Genomic DNA, 18,246 nt, shown 5'->3' on the forward strand with positions numbered 1-18,246 from the left:
TAATTAGTGGATAGTATGACATCTCATTTTTATTATTTGCTATTATTTTAATCCAAGTGTCCACGTGGTACCTGAACATTAGAAATGATTACTGTCAGGGGCCAGAACTGACTCAGTTTGGCAGCTTTTACTGTACAGATGAGAAGGGTAGATATTCAGGGTTAAGTGGCTTGTCAGGCCACACACTGAGCAGCAGACCCAGGAGTGCAGATCTGAATCAGCCAGACCAGGCTGAGTTAGCTACATGCCTTTTAGGTGTGTATTTTTATTTTAAATATATATATGGTTTCCCCCCAATCCTTCTTTTAAAAATAAATTTTAATTGACATTTGAATCATGTTTACATTTTGTTCTGTATTTACAATACTGTGTACATTCTGAGTTCTAATAAGTTGAATTTTGGCTAGCCATCTCCCAGTTCAAATATCTTGCTGTGTGCAACACTGGGTAAATTATTAAATAGTCTCCCAGTAGTGAGCTATGCAGTTTCAGTGTGTCTGTAATGTGAGAAACGAAGTGTTAAGTAAGACAAAGGAGCTGTTTGCCCATTGTTGCAAACACTAGTGCCACGCAGTGCTTACACTGGAATAGAGCAAGGTGGCTTTCCAGTCTGCAGACAGGAGTTTCCACTTCCCTGTTCAGACTGCTAAGGATTAGGAGACTGCTGATGGCTGCTGTTTAGCTATGACTGTGACCCACAGTGTGTTTGAAATGATTTTTAAAACGTTTGCTTTTTACCCTATGTATGTTACTGGCTATAAGTAAAAGCTAGTTGAATATATTTTCCCTAAGACAAAAAAGAAAGCAATTATTTGTACTGTGGAAAATATTTTTCTTACAGAGATATTGTGATAAATTATTCAGATTTATTTTATTAGTCAAACAGCATTTAAAAACTAACATTAGAGTTATATATATATATATATATATATATATTTATATTTGCTTCTGAGGCTAGTTAGTCACAGATACTTAATTATTTCTTGACACAAGAATTTGTTCTAAGTTTCCTGATAGGTATAATAGACATTTGATTCAAAGAAATGTTTGTCTTAAAAATCTCTCAAATAATTGTAATGATTGTTTTAATTTCTGGAAAGTGTGGGTATGTGTTTAATGCATTTAAAATGTTATCTTTGTTAATATTTCATACATGTACTAGTTTAAGTTTATTTCTTTCATTTGTTGTGTATTGAGTAGTGCCAAGACACATGTTTTGGCTTGAAAAACTCCTTTTAATCAAAAAAGCAGAGTAGTTGTTAGTTTTTTGTTAATTATCTCAAACCAAGATAAGTGGAAATATTTTCATAAATTAATAAGGATATGCTTCATAGCATACTTATGAAGTTCCACAGAATGTCCCAGTAAATAAAAATCAAAATACCACTGGTTCTGTTTTTAAAATACTTCCTTCTTGTATATGATTTTGTTGTTGTTGTTTTAGTTGTTTTTTTTTTTTTTTTTTAAACGTTAATGAGTACACAGGTGGCTGGGTTGCATTTTCAGTTCTTTAATCGAATACCTCCCCACCTTATACTAAGCATTGTCAGGAAAGCACTCTACCACTGGCCTATCTCCACACACCCCTGCCCTCTCACATCTGTAAAAATTACACTTAATTATTTATTGATTTAGTGTGTATGTGTGTGTGTCTTGTGTTTGTACATGTGCTCATTCTATGGTTTGTGTGTTGTTGTACTGTATACAGCATGTTTATAGGGTCAGAGGAAACTTTTGGGAGTCAGTTTTCGTTGTCAGTCCTGTGGGTCTATGAAATCAAACAGCTCACTGGGCTTGGTGGCAAACACCTTTTTACCTGGTTGAGGTGTTGCTGGTCCCCAGAGACATCTTTTGACTTTGAAACAGGCCTTGAACCTGGGCTCCTCCTGCTTGAGCCTCTGAGTAGCTGAGGCTGAAGGCCTGCGCCACCAGGTCTCCAAAGTGCTTTCTCAGCCAGTTACTGCATGGCCTAGAGCTAGAACAGCTATAAGCAAACGGAGCCAGAGAGTCATTTCCTACCGTTGTTGAGTGACTCTAGCAGCTTCCTAGGAAATAGGTAGAATGTGAGCTGCTTTAACACTGTTCACTGTTTCAGATACTTGCGTTTTCTTTTCTTTTTTGTTTGTTTGTTTGTTTTCTTGAGACAGGGTTTCTCTGTGTTAGCTTTGGCTACCCTGGACTCACTTTGTAGACCAAGCTGGCCTCGAACTCACAGCGATCCACCTGCCTCTGCCTCCCAAGTGCTAGGATTAAGGCTTGGACCACTGCACCCACTTGAATTTTCAAAACAAGTCTAATTGTGAGACCTAACCTCTGTTGCTGTTACGTATAGACCCTTAAGTATCAGACAGCAGGAAAGCAGAAAGCAGAAGGAAACTGCTACATAGGAGAACTTTGCAATGCTAATGTAGGTTTTGAATCTGTATTTAGTGAGTGGACCAAGATCCCAAGATGCAGGTGTAAAAAGAAACGGTGTAAAAGTTCCTGGTGAGCATCGGAGAAAGGAGAATGGAGTAAGTGGTCCTTTTTTATCTTGTTATATGTCACAGTGATGTTTTTCAACTTTAAGTCTCACTCATTGTCATTTTTTAATACAGAGTATCAGAGATGACCCTTTTAAGGGCTTTTTCTTAAAAACTTTTAAAAATGCAAAACAGTATTAATTATTATATGTGGAGGAATGGGTCAGAGGAGTGTTAGCTTACCTGGAACTGGAGTTAAAGGCATTGTGAGCTGTCTGCTATGCGTGCTGGGAATTGAACTTGGGTCTGCTGTAAGAACAGTGTGTGTTCTTTGCCACTGAGCCATCTCTTCAGCCCCTTTACAAGTTTCTTTAAATAAAATTCATAGATATTTCCATGGTTCTTATATGTCTACAACTCTTAAGAAGCTAGCACTGAATATTCCATAAATTCACAACAAAATAAATGTTTATCAAGTTCCAGGAAATATATGGTGCTTTTACTTATTGCTACAGTCACTCTTAGAAAAATGGAAAATTATTTATTAATGATCTTGCTGGTGCGTATGAATTGAAGTGTCTTTGAAGCTGTTCTTTTCAGAGCCTAGAGTTTTGAATTTCCTGGGTTATCTTACTCTATTCTGCCCGCGCCCCAGGCATCTGAAGTACCTGCCACAGATTCCAGGTTCTTCCAGGCTCTGTTCTTTGGTTTACAGGTGCTGAGGCCAGTGGAGGATGACAAAAGTAGTCTTAGTAGAAGGGTATTTCTGAGTGCAGTCTAACGCATAATTCCTTCAAATTGCTGTTTACTTTTCCAGAGGAAGCTTTATGTCAGTTTAATTGAGATACAACAAATTGCCTCTTTGTTTTTGAGTTAGGACCTTACTGTGTATCCCTGGCCTGGCCTCCTTGTCTAGATCAGGGGCCTTGAAATTGTGACTCTCCTCCTGCTCTGGATCTTGAGTGCTGAGATTTTCTTAAGCTGTTTTTTTGGGAATCGGAAAGTAGTTCTGTTCCTCATCCCGCCCAAGTGCTAGGATGTAAGCCTGCACTGCTAGGCCCAGCCAGTGCTGATTTATGTTTAAATTGTGTTTTGATGGGCTTGCTATTAGCACGCTAGTACCATGTTCATGCAGCCAGTCTACTGTCCAAATACACATTAACCACAGGACAAAGTAATTCTGAATGTTTCTGTTTCTGACCAAACTATTTAAATAATTAAAATTTTACAACTGATAGTTTAGAATTTACAACTTAAAAGATATGTATGAGTATTTTTATATCTTAATAAGTCAACTCAGTGAATATTAAAGTAAGAAACTAATACCTGAATAATTTTGTTATGGTTAGTTTAGATGGAGCTTTTAAGTGGGCCTTGAGTAGAATATCTGAACATAATATGGAAGTAGATGGTGGTGTGTTTCCATTTGTAGGTTAATAGTCCTAGGATGGACCTGACACTTGCGGAACTTCAGGAAATGGCATCTCGCCAGCAGCAACAGATTGAGGCCCAGCAACAAATGCTGGCTACTAAGGTAGGGTCTTCATAGACTCATGGCCTACTGCTGCTTATGTCTTTGTTCACTGTTCACAGTCTTCACCTGCTTATTTAGGCAGTTGCCTCTCACCTCTCACATAGGATTTGATGTTATCACCCCAAGTTACCAGCATTTTTCAGAAATCCTTGTATTGTTTTAGTTCATGATTTTCCTGATCCCTAGCTTTTGTCCTGATTCCATTTTCTTTTTGAGTTAGGTGTCTGTCTCTGTTACCTTTGCTGGCCTCAAACTCTTGGACCCAAGTGATTTCCCCTTCCCTGCTTCTGGCTCTGGAATAACTGAGGTTATAGGCTCACATCACTGTGCCTGACCTAGTCCTTGATTTTGATAAAGGTTAATTACCCTGTGCTGAGAGTCAGTGAGATGGGAAAGTTGTAAAGAACACCTTGCTTTGCTCCCTGGAGATTACCTGGGCTACAGTAGAAACATTTACTAATACTAACACTGTCGCCTCTGCTACTTGGCCTCAGTAGGGGAAAAAGGTGCTTATTCACAATCCCAGACCTGATCTTGAGTATGAAAAATATGTCCTAAGAAACTTCTAAGGGGCAGTCTCACTGTTGGTGCTTCTGCGGCCACAGGCTCAGAAACTGCGCAGGTGCGGCAGACTGCTTCTGATAGTGCCATAGTCAAACCTTAATCTTTGTGTGTCGCTCTGCCTCCATGACAGTTACTCAGTTTTGCCTTCTAGCCACAGGTGTGTGTGGTGTGGTCCAGTAAAGCTTGACTTACAGAAACAGCAACATTGGACCTTAGTGGGTAATGTCCCTGTTGTACAAGTGTCAGGATCCAAGTTTGGATCTCAGACACCACAGAAAGCCAGATGTGGTAACTTGTGTCTGTGACCCCAGCATTCCTGTGAGAAGATGCCCTTCCCACACACAGGGTAGTGGGGAGAAGAGAAAGAGATTGATTGATTGGTTAATTGGTTGATTGATTGAAAACATAAAAACCTGGCAAGGCGGTTTTGCCTTCAGACTCTAGCTTGCCAGCCATCAGTTTGCACACTCAGGATCCTTAACTTGGCCGTTCCTTAGTGACTGGAGGGTTCTGGAAGCTGGGAGCCATGATGACTTCACAGGTTACCACTGAGTGTTTGAGGTAGTGGCGAGGAGATCTTTTAGCTATTCTCAGCGTGCACTGTGCTCTTGCATGCACCACTTTCCTGTGCTCCTATGCATCCATCTGTCCTTGAGTGTAATATGGGCGCTACAGTTTTCAGTCATGTAGTGCATTACTTCTCAAACTGGACCTAATCACCTAGATCCAGTTTGGGATCTAGTTAAGAAATCTGATTCAAAGTTTGGAGTCTGAGGTCCTGCATTTCTAAAACTCAGGATAAGCTGATGTGCCATCACAGTGAGTAGTGAGGACATACATTCATGTAAACAGTTAATTATTGGAGAGTGAATCTCTAATTTCAAGACTTTCACTTTGAAATTTCATGTTATTTACATGTTTTAGGCATATTCTGAGATGTTTACCTTAATTTTAGATACTGTAACTGATGGCTGAAAATTGTAAGGTAATAAAAAGACATTTTAAATTGCACAATAGCAGTTTTCTAAAGGTGTTACCCCTTTTGCTCTTTACAGTTCCTACCTATGGCGTATACAATATATAAGATACACCTTAAATATCTTAATCCTTGCCACAGCAACGTGAGTTGTTATTGCTCGTTCCCATGTTATAGATGAAGAAAGAAATGCCAACTCTTGGTGAAGCTATATAGGATCCTCATAGGAATCCATTGTAAGCTTGAGTTTGAGTCTGAATTTTATTGTAGAGCTTTCACGGACCCACTTGTGCCATAGATAAGACATGAGACTCTATATAGATTAAAGCTGTTGGCCTTTAGCTGCGGCAGTCTCTCAGCTAGTTCATCTAAATCTATCCTAACTTTTCCACCATCTCCTCTCCCCACATGGTTCTCACCACCTGCTTACAGCTCCATTCTATCCCTTCTGCTTTCTTCTGTGTCTTTCTCCTTTTGTCTCTCTTGCTCATTTAGCTACTTTCTTACATTGCTTCCCAACTCAAATGTGCTCCTTATTAAAACTAGCCTCTTTTTAAAAGTTAGAATTTTTTTTCACATGGCTAATATTTATATTATAAATTATTCAGATTACATCCCGACTGTTATCCCCTCACTTGTATGTTCCCTTCCCACCCTCCCTCCTCCCTCTTCTTCTCCCCTAGACCTCTGATGGAAGGGTGTGTGTGTGCATGTGCACATTATCTCTTCCACAGTACAAGTGTGGAAATCAGAGGAAAACACTTTGGAGTTGGTTTTCCTTTCACTATGTGGGCTTTAGAGATTTAACTCGGTTTCTCAGGCAAGTGCTTTTACTTCTTGGCCCCAAATTAGCTTCTTACAGATGGCTTTGGGGGTCAGAGAGTCAGCTCCATTGGTGTAGTCCTCTTATGAAGGTAGAGGAACTGAGTTTGGATCCTTGGCACTCATGTAAAAGCTGAGCACATTGGCAGCCTCTGTGACCTTAACATTGAGGGGTAAAGGTTATAGAGACAGGAAGATCCCTACAGCTCATTGGCTGCCTAGTCTGGCCAATCCAGGCTCACTGGGTAACTCATCATCTGTCTGTAGAACCCCCTCCTAAGGCTCAGGGATCATTGCAGAAGAGGGAGCAGAAGAGATTGTAAGAGCTAGAGACAGTGGGTGACTACAAGGAAACAATGTTTTTCAGACACAACAGGGCATTTCCACATATGAACTCATTGCATTTATGACAGCGTGTATAAGACCTGTGCAATCTCAAGCCAGACAAAATCCCACCATGGAGAAGGGGGTTGGGCATAGCATGCAGTCCCTGGCTGAGGGGCTGTTGGCAATTGATAACTTCTGGGAGAGGAGAGGCAGGCACACATCCAAGAGTGTATGAGCAGCACAAACTGTACTTGATGGTTTTAAAGTGGGGAGAAGGCTAGCAGTTACAAGCATGTGCTGCTCTTCCAAAGAACCTGAGTTCTGGGCCCAGCACTCATGTCAGGTGGTTGTGGGGATCTGAGTCTGCTAGCTTCTGTAGGCACCTGCATTCATGTACACATAATCAAACACAAAGACAGTCACATAATTAAAAATAAATCTTTTTATTTTTTTAAGGACGCAGAGTTGGGTGGGTAGGAAAGGAGGTATGGCTGTGAGAGGAATTGGAGAAGGGTTGAATATGATCAAAATTCATTCATCACACAAAACTCTCAAAGAACTAATAAAAGGGAAGGGGGAAAATTGATCAAGGAAGCTATCCAACGTTCCTCTGCCCTTTCATGCTGGCACACGTACATAGATCCACATGAATATATACCCATACACATTACACATGCAATCTATTCTATAAGCAGATCTTTATGAAACTGTTTCCAGGATTACCACTTGCTTAGTGTGTAGGAGCCACTTGGATTAAAAATACTAATTTTTAGATCTTTTCTCGAAGAGCTTCTAGGTAGGTCAAGGAATGTGTGTTTTGAATACTACCCAGTTGATTATGGTGACAGCACGTAGAATATGTGGGGAGAGCCAGTGTTAGAGGAGCACCAGTCTGGGCATGCAAGGGTTGAGTGAGGTTCTGTTGAGGATGGTAGTGTGCCTGTCCTACACCGCAGGCCCAATGAGTGCTTCTCTTTTCTATCTTTAGGAACAACGCTTAAAGTTTTTAAAACAGCAAGATCAGCGTCAACAGCAACAAGCTGCTGAGCAGGAGAAGCTTAAGAGGCTTAAAGAAATAGCTGAAAGTCAGGAAGCGAAGCTTAAGAAAGTAAGAGCGCTCAAGGGCCACGTGGAGCAGAAGAGACTAAGCAACGGGAAGCTCGGTATGTTGTCACGGTGGATGGTGGAGGCTGCATTTGACGCTGCTTTGGCATAAGAAGCCAGCAGCACAGGGAGTTAGTTTATATGGATTTGTCAGTTTATATGGATTTGTAGTGTTTATATTTAAAGAAAAAATTTTTTAAAAGTATTTTGCTATAATTTTGATGTTGCAAGTTTTTTTTGGTTGAAGTTAGCATTGGGTGTTTTAGGTAAGATTTTAAAATAACACTTTTAAATTATATTTTTCTTAAATTCTTGGTCAAGAATTTGATGGGGATAAGGATTTTTCCTTATATGGTACCTCCAGTTATTATATTGCCATATTATTAAAAATTAAAGTTTTTGTGATTCAGTCACTACCATTATAAAATTGAAAGCAAAGGTTCTAAAGAATTTGATTTCTAAAATTTAGAGTTTAATGCTTACTATATTTACCATCTAAATTCTTCAGAGTCTTCAAATGTCTGTTTCCAGACAGAAATGCAGGTGTTCACTAATGTCTCTGTTTATTTCAGTTGCTTCTAAAAGTAGTTTGGTCTTAGGACATGCTCAAAGAGTTTTCTACTTATTAGAAAGTTCATTATAAAGCTTGGTTGCCTGGGAAGTAGTTGATTTTTATTTTCCACTGTGGTGGTTCTCTCTATTCTAGTGGAGGAGATTGAGCAGATGAATAGCTTGTTCCAGCAGAAGCAGAGGGAGCTAGTTCTGGCTGTGTCAAAAGTAGAAGAACTTACAAGGCAGCTAGAGATGCTTAAAAATGGCAGGATTGATGGCCACCATGACAGCCAGTCAGCCGTGGCTGAGCTTGACCGCCTCTACAAGGAACTGCAGGTACACGCCCCGTTCTAAATGCAGTGTGAGCCCCTCCCTGAGGGGCAAACTGTAGGCGTGACCATAACCCTTGGGCTTTAGGTGCTTGTCCTTGAGGTGGGTGGAAATGGGAGGTCTAAATTCCAAGAGTCCAGAATAAACTCCAGATGCCTTAAACAGGAAATTTGAGGGTTAACCACAAATGCCATTTAAGTTTAAACCAGGAGGTAAGGTGTACAGCGAGGTGGAAGCACCTTAACATTTTTAGAAATTATGTACTAGTTAACCATGTGATTGCCTCTCTTTCTTTTCCTTGGCTATCTTTTTGTTTCTTTCCTGCTTTGTTCAGTTAAGAAACAAACTGAACCAAGAGCAAAGTGCCAAACTGCAACAACAGAGGGAGTGTTTGAACAAGCGCAATTCAGAAGTGGCAGTCATGGATAAGCGAGTTAATGAGCTGAGGGACCGGCTGTGGAAGAAGAAGGCAGCGCTGCAGCAGAAAGAAAACCTCCTGGTGAGTAAGTGGGCTGGAGGGAGAAGCAGCTTCCTCAGAATCCTTTTGCAGTGTTGAGTCTGTGGATCTGTTGCTTTCTTACATTCTGTTCTTACCTATGTTGCTTAGCTTTTCTTTCTAGTACTTGCAGCAAGCTTGCAGGAGAGTTTGATGTGAGGTGTTTCCTTTTGGGACATTTTTTATAGATTCTGTGGCTAAATTCTGAAAGTGCTGATTCTGAAGTTTTCAGTCTTTTCTGAATTTGGTCATCTAGTAAGACATAAAATATTAAAAGATATGCGCTTTTTAACTAAGGTTTCACCTGATGGAAATCTTCCTCAACAAGCAGTGTCAGCCCCAAGCCGTGTGGCTGCTGTAGGTCCTTACATCCAGTCATCCACTATGCCACGGATGCCCTCCAGACCTGAGCTGCTGGGGAAGCCAGGCCTGCCTGATGGATCTCTGGTTATGCAGTCAGCAGAGGGGCCAGTGAAGATACAGACCTTGCCCAATATGAGGTCTGCAGCTGCTGTGCAAAGTAAAGGTAAAAGCAGGCTATCTCTAAGCTCTTTCACATGTATTTCTTCTCTACCCCACTGTGTTTTTAAGTTTGGTTTGTTTTTAAAGTTGTTTTCATACTCTCTACCTTTAAAATCTCAAACTCCTTTTTTGTTTGCCAGTGATTTTAACCTTAACCAATACAGTTGGACTCAGGATAAAATCAGAGTTATTTCAGAAATGTCTTTGCTGGGTGTGTGGTATTCTCCTGTGAGTCCAGCACTCTTTGCAGAGGTTGAGGCAGGAAGGTTGTGTTTTCAGGACAGCCAGGGCCTATACATTAGGATATTATCTCAGAAAAGAAAGTAAGCAGTCTTTGTTATGAAGGAAGTTTTGGTCTGATGTTATACAGTGAGATCTTTCCATTCTGTGTGAAGAGACTGTATATACATGCCAGCGATGCCATTTTTACAGAAGGCCGTTCTGTGTGAAGAGACTGTATATACATGCCAGCGATGCCATTTTTACAAAAGGGAGTTGGGAACCCATTCTCTTTGGGTTCATGAACTCTTCTGCACGAACATTGCTTCCTGACAGATGTTAGAATAAAGGTAAATGCTTGGGGGCTATAAAGGTGGGAAGAGCAGAGGCTTCTTGCTTTAGTTGTCTTTGCAGCCAGTGTGGTCATCAGGTGCATGGAGAGGTGCAAGCTAGAACTTCATAATGGAAGGATAGATGACAGGAAAGATTTGGGAAGTGCAGGGTCTAAACCCTCTTTTTGTTTTGTTTTTTTTTGTTTTTGAGATAGAGTTTTTCTGTGTAGCCTTGGCTGTCCTGGAACTCACTCTGTAGGGGTCCAAACATTCTTATCATTCAAATAACCATTCTTTTTCTTCTTATTGTTACAGGAGGGAAAAAACTAATTTAAAACTATTTGTTGTTTTGCCATTAATTATTACTATGAAGTATTAATAGTATTACTTTTTTAAGATAAAGAAGCCATGACACGTGTGTGTGTGTGTGTGTGTGTGTGTGTGTGTGTGTGTGTGTGTTTCATTGTTGCTATTTTTGAGGTAGGATCTTATTCTGTATAGGCCGGCTGGCTTTGAACTCAAAGAGATCAATCTGCCTCTGCCTCCTGAGTGCTGGGATTGAAGGCGTGCGCCACCACGCCCAGCTGGCATTTGAAGTGTGAGTACCTTACATACTGAAGACTGGGTCACAGTGATGGGCACACACTCACTGCCTGTAAGATCCAGCTTAAGCACTTCCATTTGCTGTGTTGGAGATTGTCTTCCGGGTGATGCTTCCTTACACAGTCAAAAATAATGAAACGGGGCTTTTCTGGTTCAGGCCAACTTTTTCTTTGCTTTGGCTGTTTTTAAACTGCTTGAGTAAGGTGGAAAATCTAAAAGAAGAAACAAAAACTAACATAGGTATTTTCTAAATAAATTTGCTTGGAGGCTGTGTGCCCACACTATAAAGCTGTTTTTAGAGATTAGAAGTCTTAGCATTAAAGTGACTTGTGGCTACTTTCTGCATTCTAGGCTCTAAAACTCACCCCGCTGGCCCCGATTGGAACCCTTCCAATGCAGACCTCTTACCCAGCCAAGGCTCTTCAGTACCCCAGAGCGCTGGAAGTGCCGTGGACCAAGGTGAGGTTTGTTTGTGCCACCCCTGAACATTTTGCTTTGACTTTCTAAAAGGTATTTTTGTACATTTTTCTCTAGCTTGGTTTTTAGTTTAAGACCAGGGACAATTTATATGATTCCTGTCATGTAACTAAGGAACTAAGATATTAGCATTGTAGTGTTTGGGCTATTCTTTTCCCAGCTTAGCATAAAAATATGAAAGCACTTAATGGCATGGTGTTCATCAAGAACTAGGAGAAAAAAACAGAAGTGATGAGCAGTTTTATTCCAAATAGTTTGAATATCAAGGTGGATTTCTTTCTTTTTTTTCAGTTGATGATGGGGAGATTCCACTGAGGGAAAAAGAGAAGAAGGTGCGTCCCTTTTCGATGTTTGACACAGTGGACCAGTGTGCTGCCCCACCCTCCTTTGGTACCCTGAGGAAAAACCAGAGTAGTGAGGACATCTTGCGAGATGCTCAGGTACTTAGTGTTCTCAGTTGCTATCATCTAATGTCTTTCTCTGGTGCATTGTTAAAGGAAAGACATACAATATGCCTGTGAGGGACAACAGAAGAAAGACACTATCTGGAACACTAGGAATTATATTAGGACTCTGTTACTTCTACTTCTGTTGTGTAGATATGATTGTGCACTCCCTCTTTATTGGGGGTGGCTGGCATATTTACTTCTGGGTCATAGGTTTTTGCAATTTTTTGAAGTGTGTAAGTACACTATAGAAGAAAGTATTTGATTGTCCAGGTTTGTTTGTTTGTAGGTGAATATGGTGGCTCAAGCCTTATTTCCAACGCTGGAGGGGCTGAGTCAGAAGGGTTGCCTTAAATTTGAAGCCAGTGTGGGCTACAGAGTAAAATTCTGTCTCAAAGAATGAAAGTACAACAAACATCCATGAAGAAATCTAGAGCCAGAGTTATGCAAAAGACAAGATAGTGAACGTTGAGTGACTGGAGATCTTCATTTAGGACGAGTGGACCTGTGCGTGCAAGTTAGGTGGTGTTTCAGTGCATACAGCTCTGGAATTGCTTGTTTTGGAGCCGCTTTTTGAGACTTGGTTTTATTCTATAGCTAAGGCTGGCCTCAAACTTGTCCTCCTGCCTTAGGTTGCCAAGGCCTGGGATTAAAGAAATGCACTTGTGTGCTCTATTAGGTTGTACAACACTTTGATGAACAAGAGTGTTTTCTATGTACTGATGCCGTCCGTGGATATGAGAGGTAGCTGTAAAGAGTTTTGCCCAGCTCAGAAGCAAGACTAGGAGATCATGGGGTTGGGGGAGGAATTGCATTATATCACTGTAAGTCCTTTATTAATCTGATTTTTAATTAATTTTTATTTTTTTATTATTTGATTTAAAGCTTTAATGATTTTTAAAATATAGAATTTTTCATTAGTGTTGTCTAGTGTGCAGGAGTATATGTATGTACATATGCATGTTCATGTGTGTGGGTGCATATATGTGCCAGTGAGTGTGGAGGTCCAAGGTTGATGTTGGGAATTTTCTTCAGTTGCTTTTCTACTTGATTCTTTGAGGTAGGGTCTCTCAGCCACACTCAGAGCTTGCTGATCTGGCTAGACTTGCTAGACAGCTTGGAGGCTGGAATTGTAGGCGAGCTCCCACTCAGCATGTATGTGGGTTCTAGTAGTTCAAACTCCAGCCCCCTTGTTGTGTGGCAGTTGCTTCAGTCCTTGAGCTAGCTGGAGACCCAAGAGCTGATTTTTTGTTTGTTTTTGGTTTTTGAGACAGGATTTCTCTGTATAGCCTTGACTGTCCTAGACTCGTTTTGTAGACCAGGCTGGCCTCGAACTCAGAGATCCACCTGCCTCTGCATCTTGAGTGCTGGGATTAAAGGTGTACGCTACCTCGCCCGGCTAAGAGCTGATGTTTTTCTAGTATGTGCTTGTATTTGTGAAGTGAGCTGACTAGAGTATTCCATATGCTTTTGTACAGTGTTTTAACTGCCTTGCTGTGTGTATGCATATGTGTTACAGGCTGCAAATAAAAACCTGGCTAAAGTACCACCTCCTGTTCCAACAAAACCAAAACAGATTAATTTGCCTTATTTTGGACAAACCAGTCAGTCACCTTCTGACATGAAGCCCGATGGGAATCCCCAGCAATTGCCAATAGTTGCTACATCCATGGGACCGAAGCTCAAGCTAGCAGGGCCACAGCCACGGGTGCTACTGTCTCCGGGTGCACCTTCAGGTGGCCAAGACCAAGTCCTGTCTCCGGGATCTAAGCAGGAAAGTCCACCTGCTGCTGCAGTCCGGCCTTTTACTCCCCAGCCATCCAAGGACACTTTCCCTCCAGCCTTCCGAAAACCACAGACAGTGGCAGCCAGCTCCATCTATTCCATGTATACCCAGCACCAGGCACCAGGGAAGAACTTCCAGCAGGCTGTGCAGAGTGCCTTGACAAAGACACATCCTAGAGGCCCCCACTTCTCAAGTGGTAAGGCTCCACTTACTTGTGTTTTTAAGTGTGTTTTGGGGAGGGGGAGAGCACTTGGCAAGAGTGCACTTCTTGCATCGGAGCTCCACAGATAGGACTCAGGTTTGCAGGCTTGCATGCTAAGCACTTTTGTACATAGCCATCCCGCCTAGCCCTCGATTGGTAAGGTTCTTGGTTTTGGTTTTTACCTGTTTTGGGCTTAAGTCCTATGCGAAGCTACCAGCAGACAGTAAAATGCCAAGTCTCTAGTTACACTGTAAGAATTTTAAATGTGCTCTGAGTGCCTGCTACATGTCACCACCACAGAAGTCTCTGATGACACTGCATTATGCCCTACTTCCATAGCTACACTATGATAGAAACGCCACAGAAGGCAGCGCAAAGGAGTTATTTTGGAGAAGGCAAGGCAGAAACTCAAGGAGCTGGTCACATTGTAGTCACAGTCATGAGCAGAGAGAAATGACTAAACCTACTGTGCCTGCTTGTTCTCAGCTGGCTTTCTTCTGTCTCATGTGGTTCAGGACCCCTACCTAGGGAATGGTGCTACACACAGTGGGTGAGCCCTTTCCACATCAGTTAACAGTCAAGAACCCCACAGGCATGCCCACAAGCCAGCCTGATCTAGACAGTTCCTCAGTGGGGCTCTCTGCAAAAGTGATTTTTCTCAGCTGTGGCAAGTTAACAGTTAAAAAGTAACATGACTGATGAGTTGGGTGTCAGTTGTGAAGGAGCTTGCTGATGCAGGCAAACAGGTTCACAGAAGGCTGCATTCTTGCTGTTGGTTTCACTGCTCTTGGTATGTGGAAGATGGGACGATTACGCTGTCTCTTTATTTTTAAAAGGAGAATTCTCTTATATTCTACAAGGATCTAGTAAGGATACCACCACTAAGTAAATATGAAACATAGTAAAATCAGTTTGTGTTAAACATGCGCAGTCTGGATGTGTGAGGCTTTTCTGATGTGTTACATCGTAGAGCTCGATTACAATTGGACATGATTTGATCGATTAAAAATGGCTTTAGAGTTACAAAATAGGCATATAATTGTGGTCCAAAGCTGTCATAACAGATATTAAAGTACCAGTGTATTGCTACCCTTTGGTCTTTTCATTAACCTTGGTAAATAGTGCTAATATAATTTGGAAATTAGATAATTTTGAGATAATTGGAATGTTTTGGGGGAATGTCTTTGGGAAAGACAAGTGGTTCTCAGTTCTGTGAGTCAAGTATGATTTCGTACACTGGTCTACATTTGAGTAGTGTGTGAGACGGTAGTGTATGTTTAGATTTAGTCTGTATTGTGTACAGATTGCCAATTTTCTTTGATGCCACAGTCCATGGTTTCTTATAATTGGCCACACTTTCCTTCTTACTGCTTCATAGAACATGGTATAATCAATCAATGGGGATTGTAATTCTGTAGTAAATGCAAAGATGGAGATCCTTGCTCTGCCTTTGTTATTTTAAGAAGTCAAGTGGATGTGAAAGGAATAATGTAGTGACTGTGGAACCATTAGCTCTTTTCTACCAGTCTTGTTTAGTTAGCACTAACTTGGGCTTTCCCTTTTGTTCTTCTATGACTAGTGTATGGCAAGCCTGTGATAGCTGCTGCCCAGAACTCTCAGCAGCACCCAGAGAATGTTTATTCCTCCAGCCAGGGCAAGCCTGGCAGTCCAGAACCCGAGACAGAGCCTGTTTCTTCGGTTCATGAGAGCCATGAACATGAAAGGATTCCTCGACCACTCAGTCCAACAAAATTGCTGCCTTTCTTATCTAATCCTTACCGAAACCAGAGCGATGCTGACTTAGAAGCCCTACGAAAGAAACTATCTAATGCACCAAGGCCATTAAAGAAGCGTAGCTCCATTACAGAGCCAGAAGGCCCCAATGGGCCAAATATTCAGAAGCTTTTGTATCAGAGGACCACCATAGCTGCCATGGAGACCATCTCAGTCCCATCATACCCATCGAAGTCGTCAGGCTCAGTGACTGTCAACACGGACAGCCCAATTGACATCCCAAATCCATATTTACACGTGGAGCCAGAGAAGGAGGTGGGCTCTTCAGTTCCTGAACCATTGTCCCCAGTGGATATGGGGAGTGCCAGTCCAGAGAACAGTGATGTGCCAGTTCCTTCTCCGGGCCTTGATTATGCACCTGAAGGCATAACAGACAGCAGTTCACATCACCAGAACAACACAGAAGAAGCAAGCCCAGAGGCCCCCCATTTGCTTGAAGTATATCTAGAAGAATACCCCCCATACCCGCCTCCTCCATACCCATCTGGGGAGCCAGAGGGGTCTGAGGAAGACTCAGCACGCATGCGCCCACCTGAAATCACTGGGCAGGTGTCTCTGCCTCCTGTAAGTGATGCAGTATCCCATGTTCACCCCTGACTTTCCCTTGCAATGCTCATTGTGGTGCCTGTACTCTTTTTTATCTTATGATCTCTTGGCATCAAGTGGATCTTAGCAGTCTTGGTTTCTGATAGCGCTGGGGCTCATTCATGCTGAGCTATGTATCGCAGTCCCCTCCCCCCTTTTTTTAAAAAAAAGAGTCTCAGTTGCCCAGACAAGCCTCATGTCTCTGGAGTAGCTGAGATACAGACCTTGGCCACCAAGTCACCCTCAGGGTGGAATTATAGATGCTGTAACACTAATGTAAGAACATTGCTGTATTTTGGTGTATGTATGGGTTCTTTATAAAGGAAACAGATTTCTATTCTTATGCCTGTAAAGATACCTGGTTTTGTATGGATCCCTTGCTTAGCTCTGAGGTCTGCAGCTTACGCTGTGTCACTGCTTCCAAGCTTTGATTTTTCTAGCAGTGAGGCTTTTTTTAAGGTATTCTTTTTCATTTTATGTATATGAGTGTTTTGCCTACCTGTATAAATGTGCATTGTGCATGTGTCTAGTACCTAAGAAGTGCAGAAGAGAGTGCCAGATCCCCTGGAACTGGAGTCACAGATGCTTGTTAGCTGCCATGTGGGTGCTGGGAATCGAACCAGGATCTTCTGCGAGATTAACCAGTTCTCTTAACTGCTGAGCCATCTCTCCAGCCCCACCCTGAAATTTGTTTTTAATGAAATGTTAGCTTGAGTATCAAACTTTGAACAATGGTAAAATTAAAAGGATTGAAGAGAGGGGAGGAGAGAGAACTGGGCAGGGTGGAGTAGGCTTCTTTGCCTCTCCCTCCCCTTCAGTGTTGTTTGGAAATCACTAGCAAACACCACAGGCTCTTGTTTTCCTTTTTCTCTAACATGAAGTTCTTCTAAAACTATGCCTCTGATATGAAAATGCCTTCTACATTTCCTCCAAGTATTAAAATTATTTTGGAGGTTATCATGTCACTTTGAAATAGGTGGGAGAAAGTCATAGTGTCTGCAGTCTGCTTTTTTAAAGCTTGGTTGGAAGTCATTTTTGTTTCCTTAAGCACAAACAAAACAGAATGCTGAGCTGTGAATTTAACACATAGTAAAAATCAGAATGACACTTTTAAATGATTACTTAAATGGGTTTTGTATGTCTGACCCATATTTTTTTTATATCAGTTTGTACTTCTTTGCAAGCTTGTTATTTTCTTTCTAGAGAAATGACTATTCTCCTGTCCTAGGGGAGAAAGATGCAACAATTGTGTTTCTTTGAAAGTGTGTGGCCAGGTGCTTGCCTTATGAAGCATCCAGAGGCTGTTAGCACAGTCTCAGGCTCATTACACTTTCTGATACTTTGTTTTTCCTATCTTCAAGATATAGTATTTATTACTTAATGCTTTGCAAAGCTCTGGCTCTTAATTCACATTGGAGATAAAATGAAAAAGGGAGCCAGTAGGATAGTTCAGTAGGCAGACGCCCTTGTTACCAAACGTGACAGTCTGATTTTCATTTCTTGGACTCATATTGTGGCCAGAGAACTGGCTCCTGAAAGTTAGCTTTCCTCAGACTTCCATACTTGCACTGTGACACATGAATATGCATGGCACATACATACATACATACATACATTTAACTTAACTCTGATTGTGTGTGTGAGTGTGTTTAAAACTCCTGCTGCATAGGATGTTAGATCTCTTTTTTTAATTGCCCTGTTAAAGCCTGACTTTCCTGCTAAAGTGTAAAGTTCTCCCTCTGTGTATCTATCTAGTTATCACTGTCATCTTTTTATTTAGCCTGATAATTTTCTTGTGCCTTGGGAAGGATTGTGGTATAAAATATTTACAAAGAAGGGCTTACTTAGATCCAAATTCTGGTCCTGATGCTTTCTGACCATGTGCCTTTTCCTTTTGTGGGCAGCAAGTACGGTTGGGTTTGTAGTGAGAAGTAAATGATCACTTGTGTGTGAGCTCTTAGAGTGAGGCTCACCCATTGTACTATTAGGTAAGTGATTCAGAGACAGCTTTGTCTGGTTATGGTCCTCAAAAGAAAGCCAGTCAGCTCGCTGCCAGGTTTAGTTGACTCTGGTTACATAGCCAGGCATTTAGCAGTACACGCCTCTGACTGCA

At 41.5% G+C, this 18,246-nt stretch overlaps 1 protein-coding gene across 1 annotated transcript in view; it reads left to right on the forward strand.

Moving 5' to 3' along the window:
• Tp53bp2 (tumor protein p53 binding protein 2) overlaps nucleotides 1-18,246 on the forward strand; it is a 47,824-nt gene that overhangs the window by 21,373 nt on the left and 8,205 nt on the right. Inside the window, exons 4-13 of the mRNA XM_051148053.1 lie at nucleotides 2,431-2,513; nucleotides 3,895-3,996; nucleotides 7,674-7,848; nucleotides 8,496-8,677; nucleotides 9,006-9,170; nucleotides 9,465-9,693; nucleotides 11,195-11,302; nucleotides 11,612-11,760; nucleotides 13,286-13,748; nucleotides 15,334-16,112. Of these exons, the coding sequence (XP_051004010.1) occupies nucleotides 2,431-2,513; nucleotides 3,895-3,996; nucleotides 7,674-7,848; nucleotides 8,496-8,677; nucleotides 9,006-9,170; nucleotides 9,465-9,693; nucleotides 11,195-11,302; nucleotides 11,612-11,760; nucleotides 13,286-13,748; nucleotides 15,334-16,112 (2,435 nt within the window). The remainder of the gene's footprint in view (nucleotides 1-2,430; nucleotides 2,514-3,894; nucleotides 3,997-7,673; nucleotides 7,849-8,495; nucleotides 8,678-9,005; nucleotides 9,171-9,464; nucleotides 9,694-11,194; nucleotides 11,303-11,611; nucleotides 11,761-13,285; nucleotides 13,749-15,333; nucleotides 16,113-18,246) is intronic.

This window comes from Acomys russatus, chromosome 6 (genome assembly GCF_903995435.1).
Source record: "Acomys russatus chromosome 6, mAcoRus1.1, whole genome shotgun sequence".
Classification (NCBI taxonomy): Eukaryota; Metazoa; Chordata; class Mammalia; order Rodentia; family Muridae; genus Acomys; species Acomys russatus.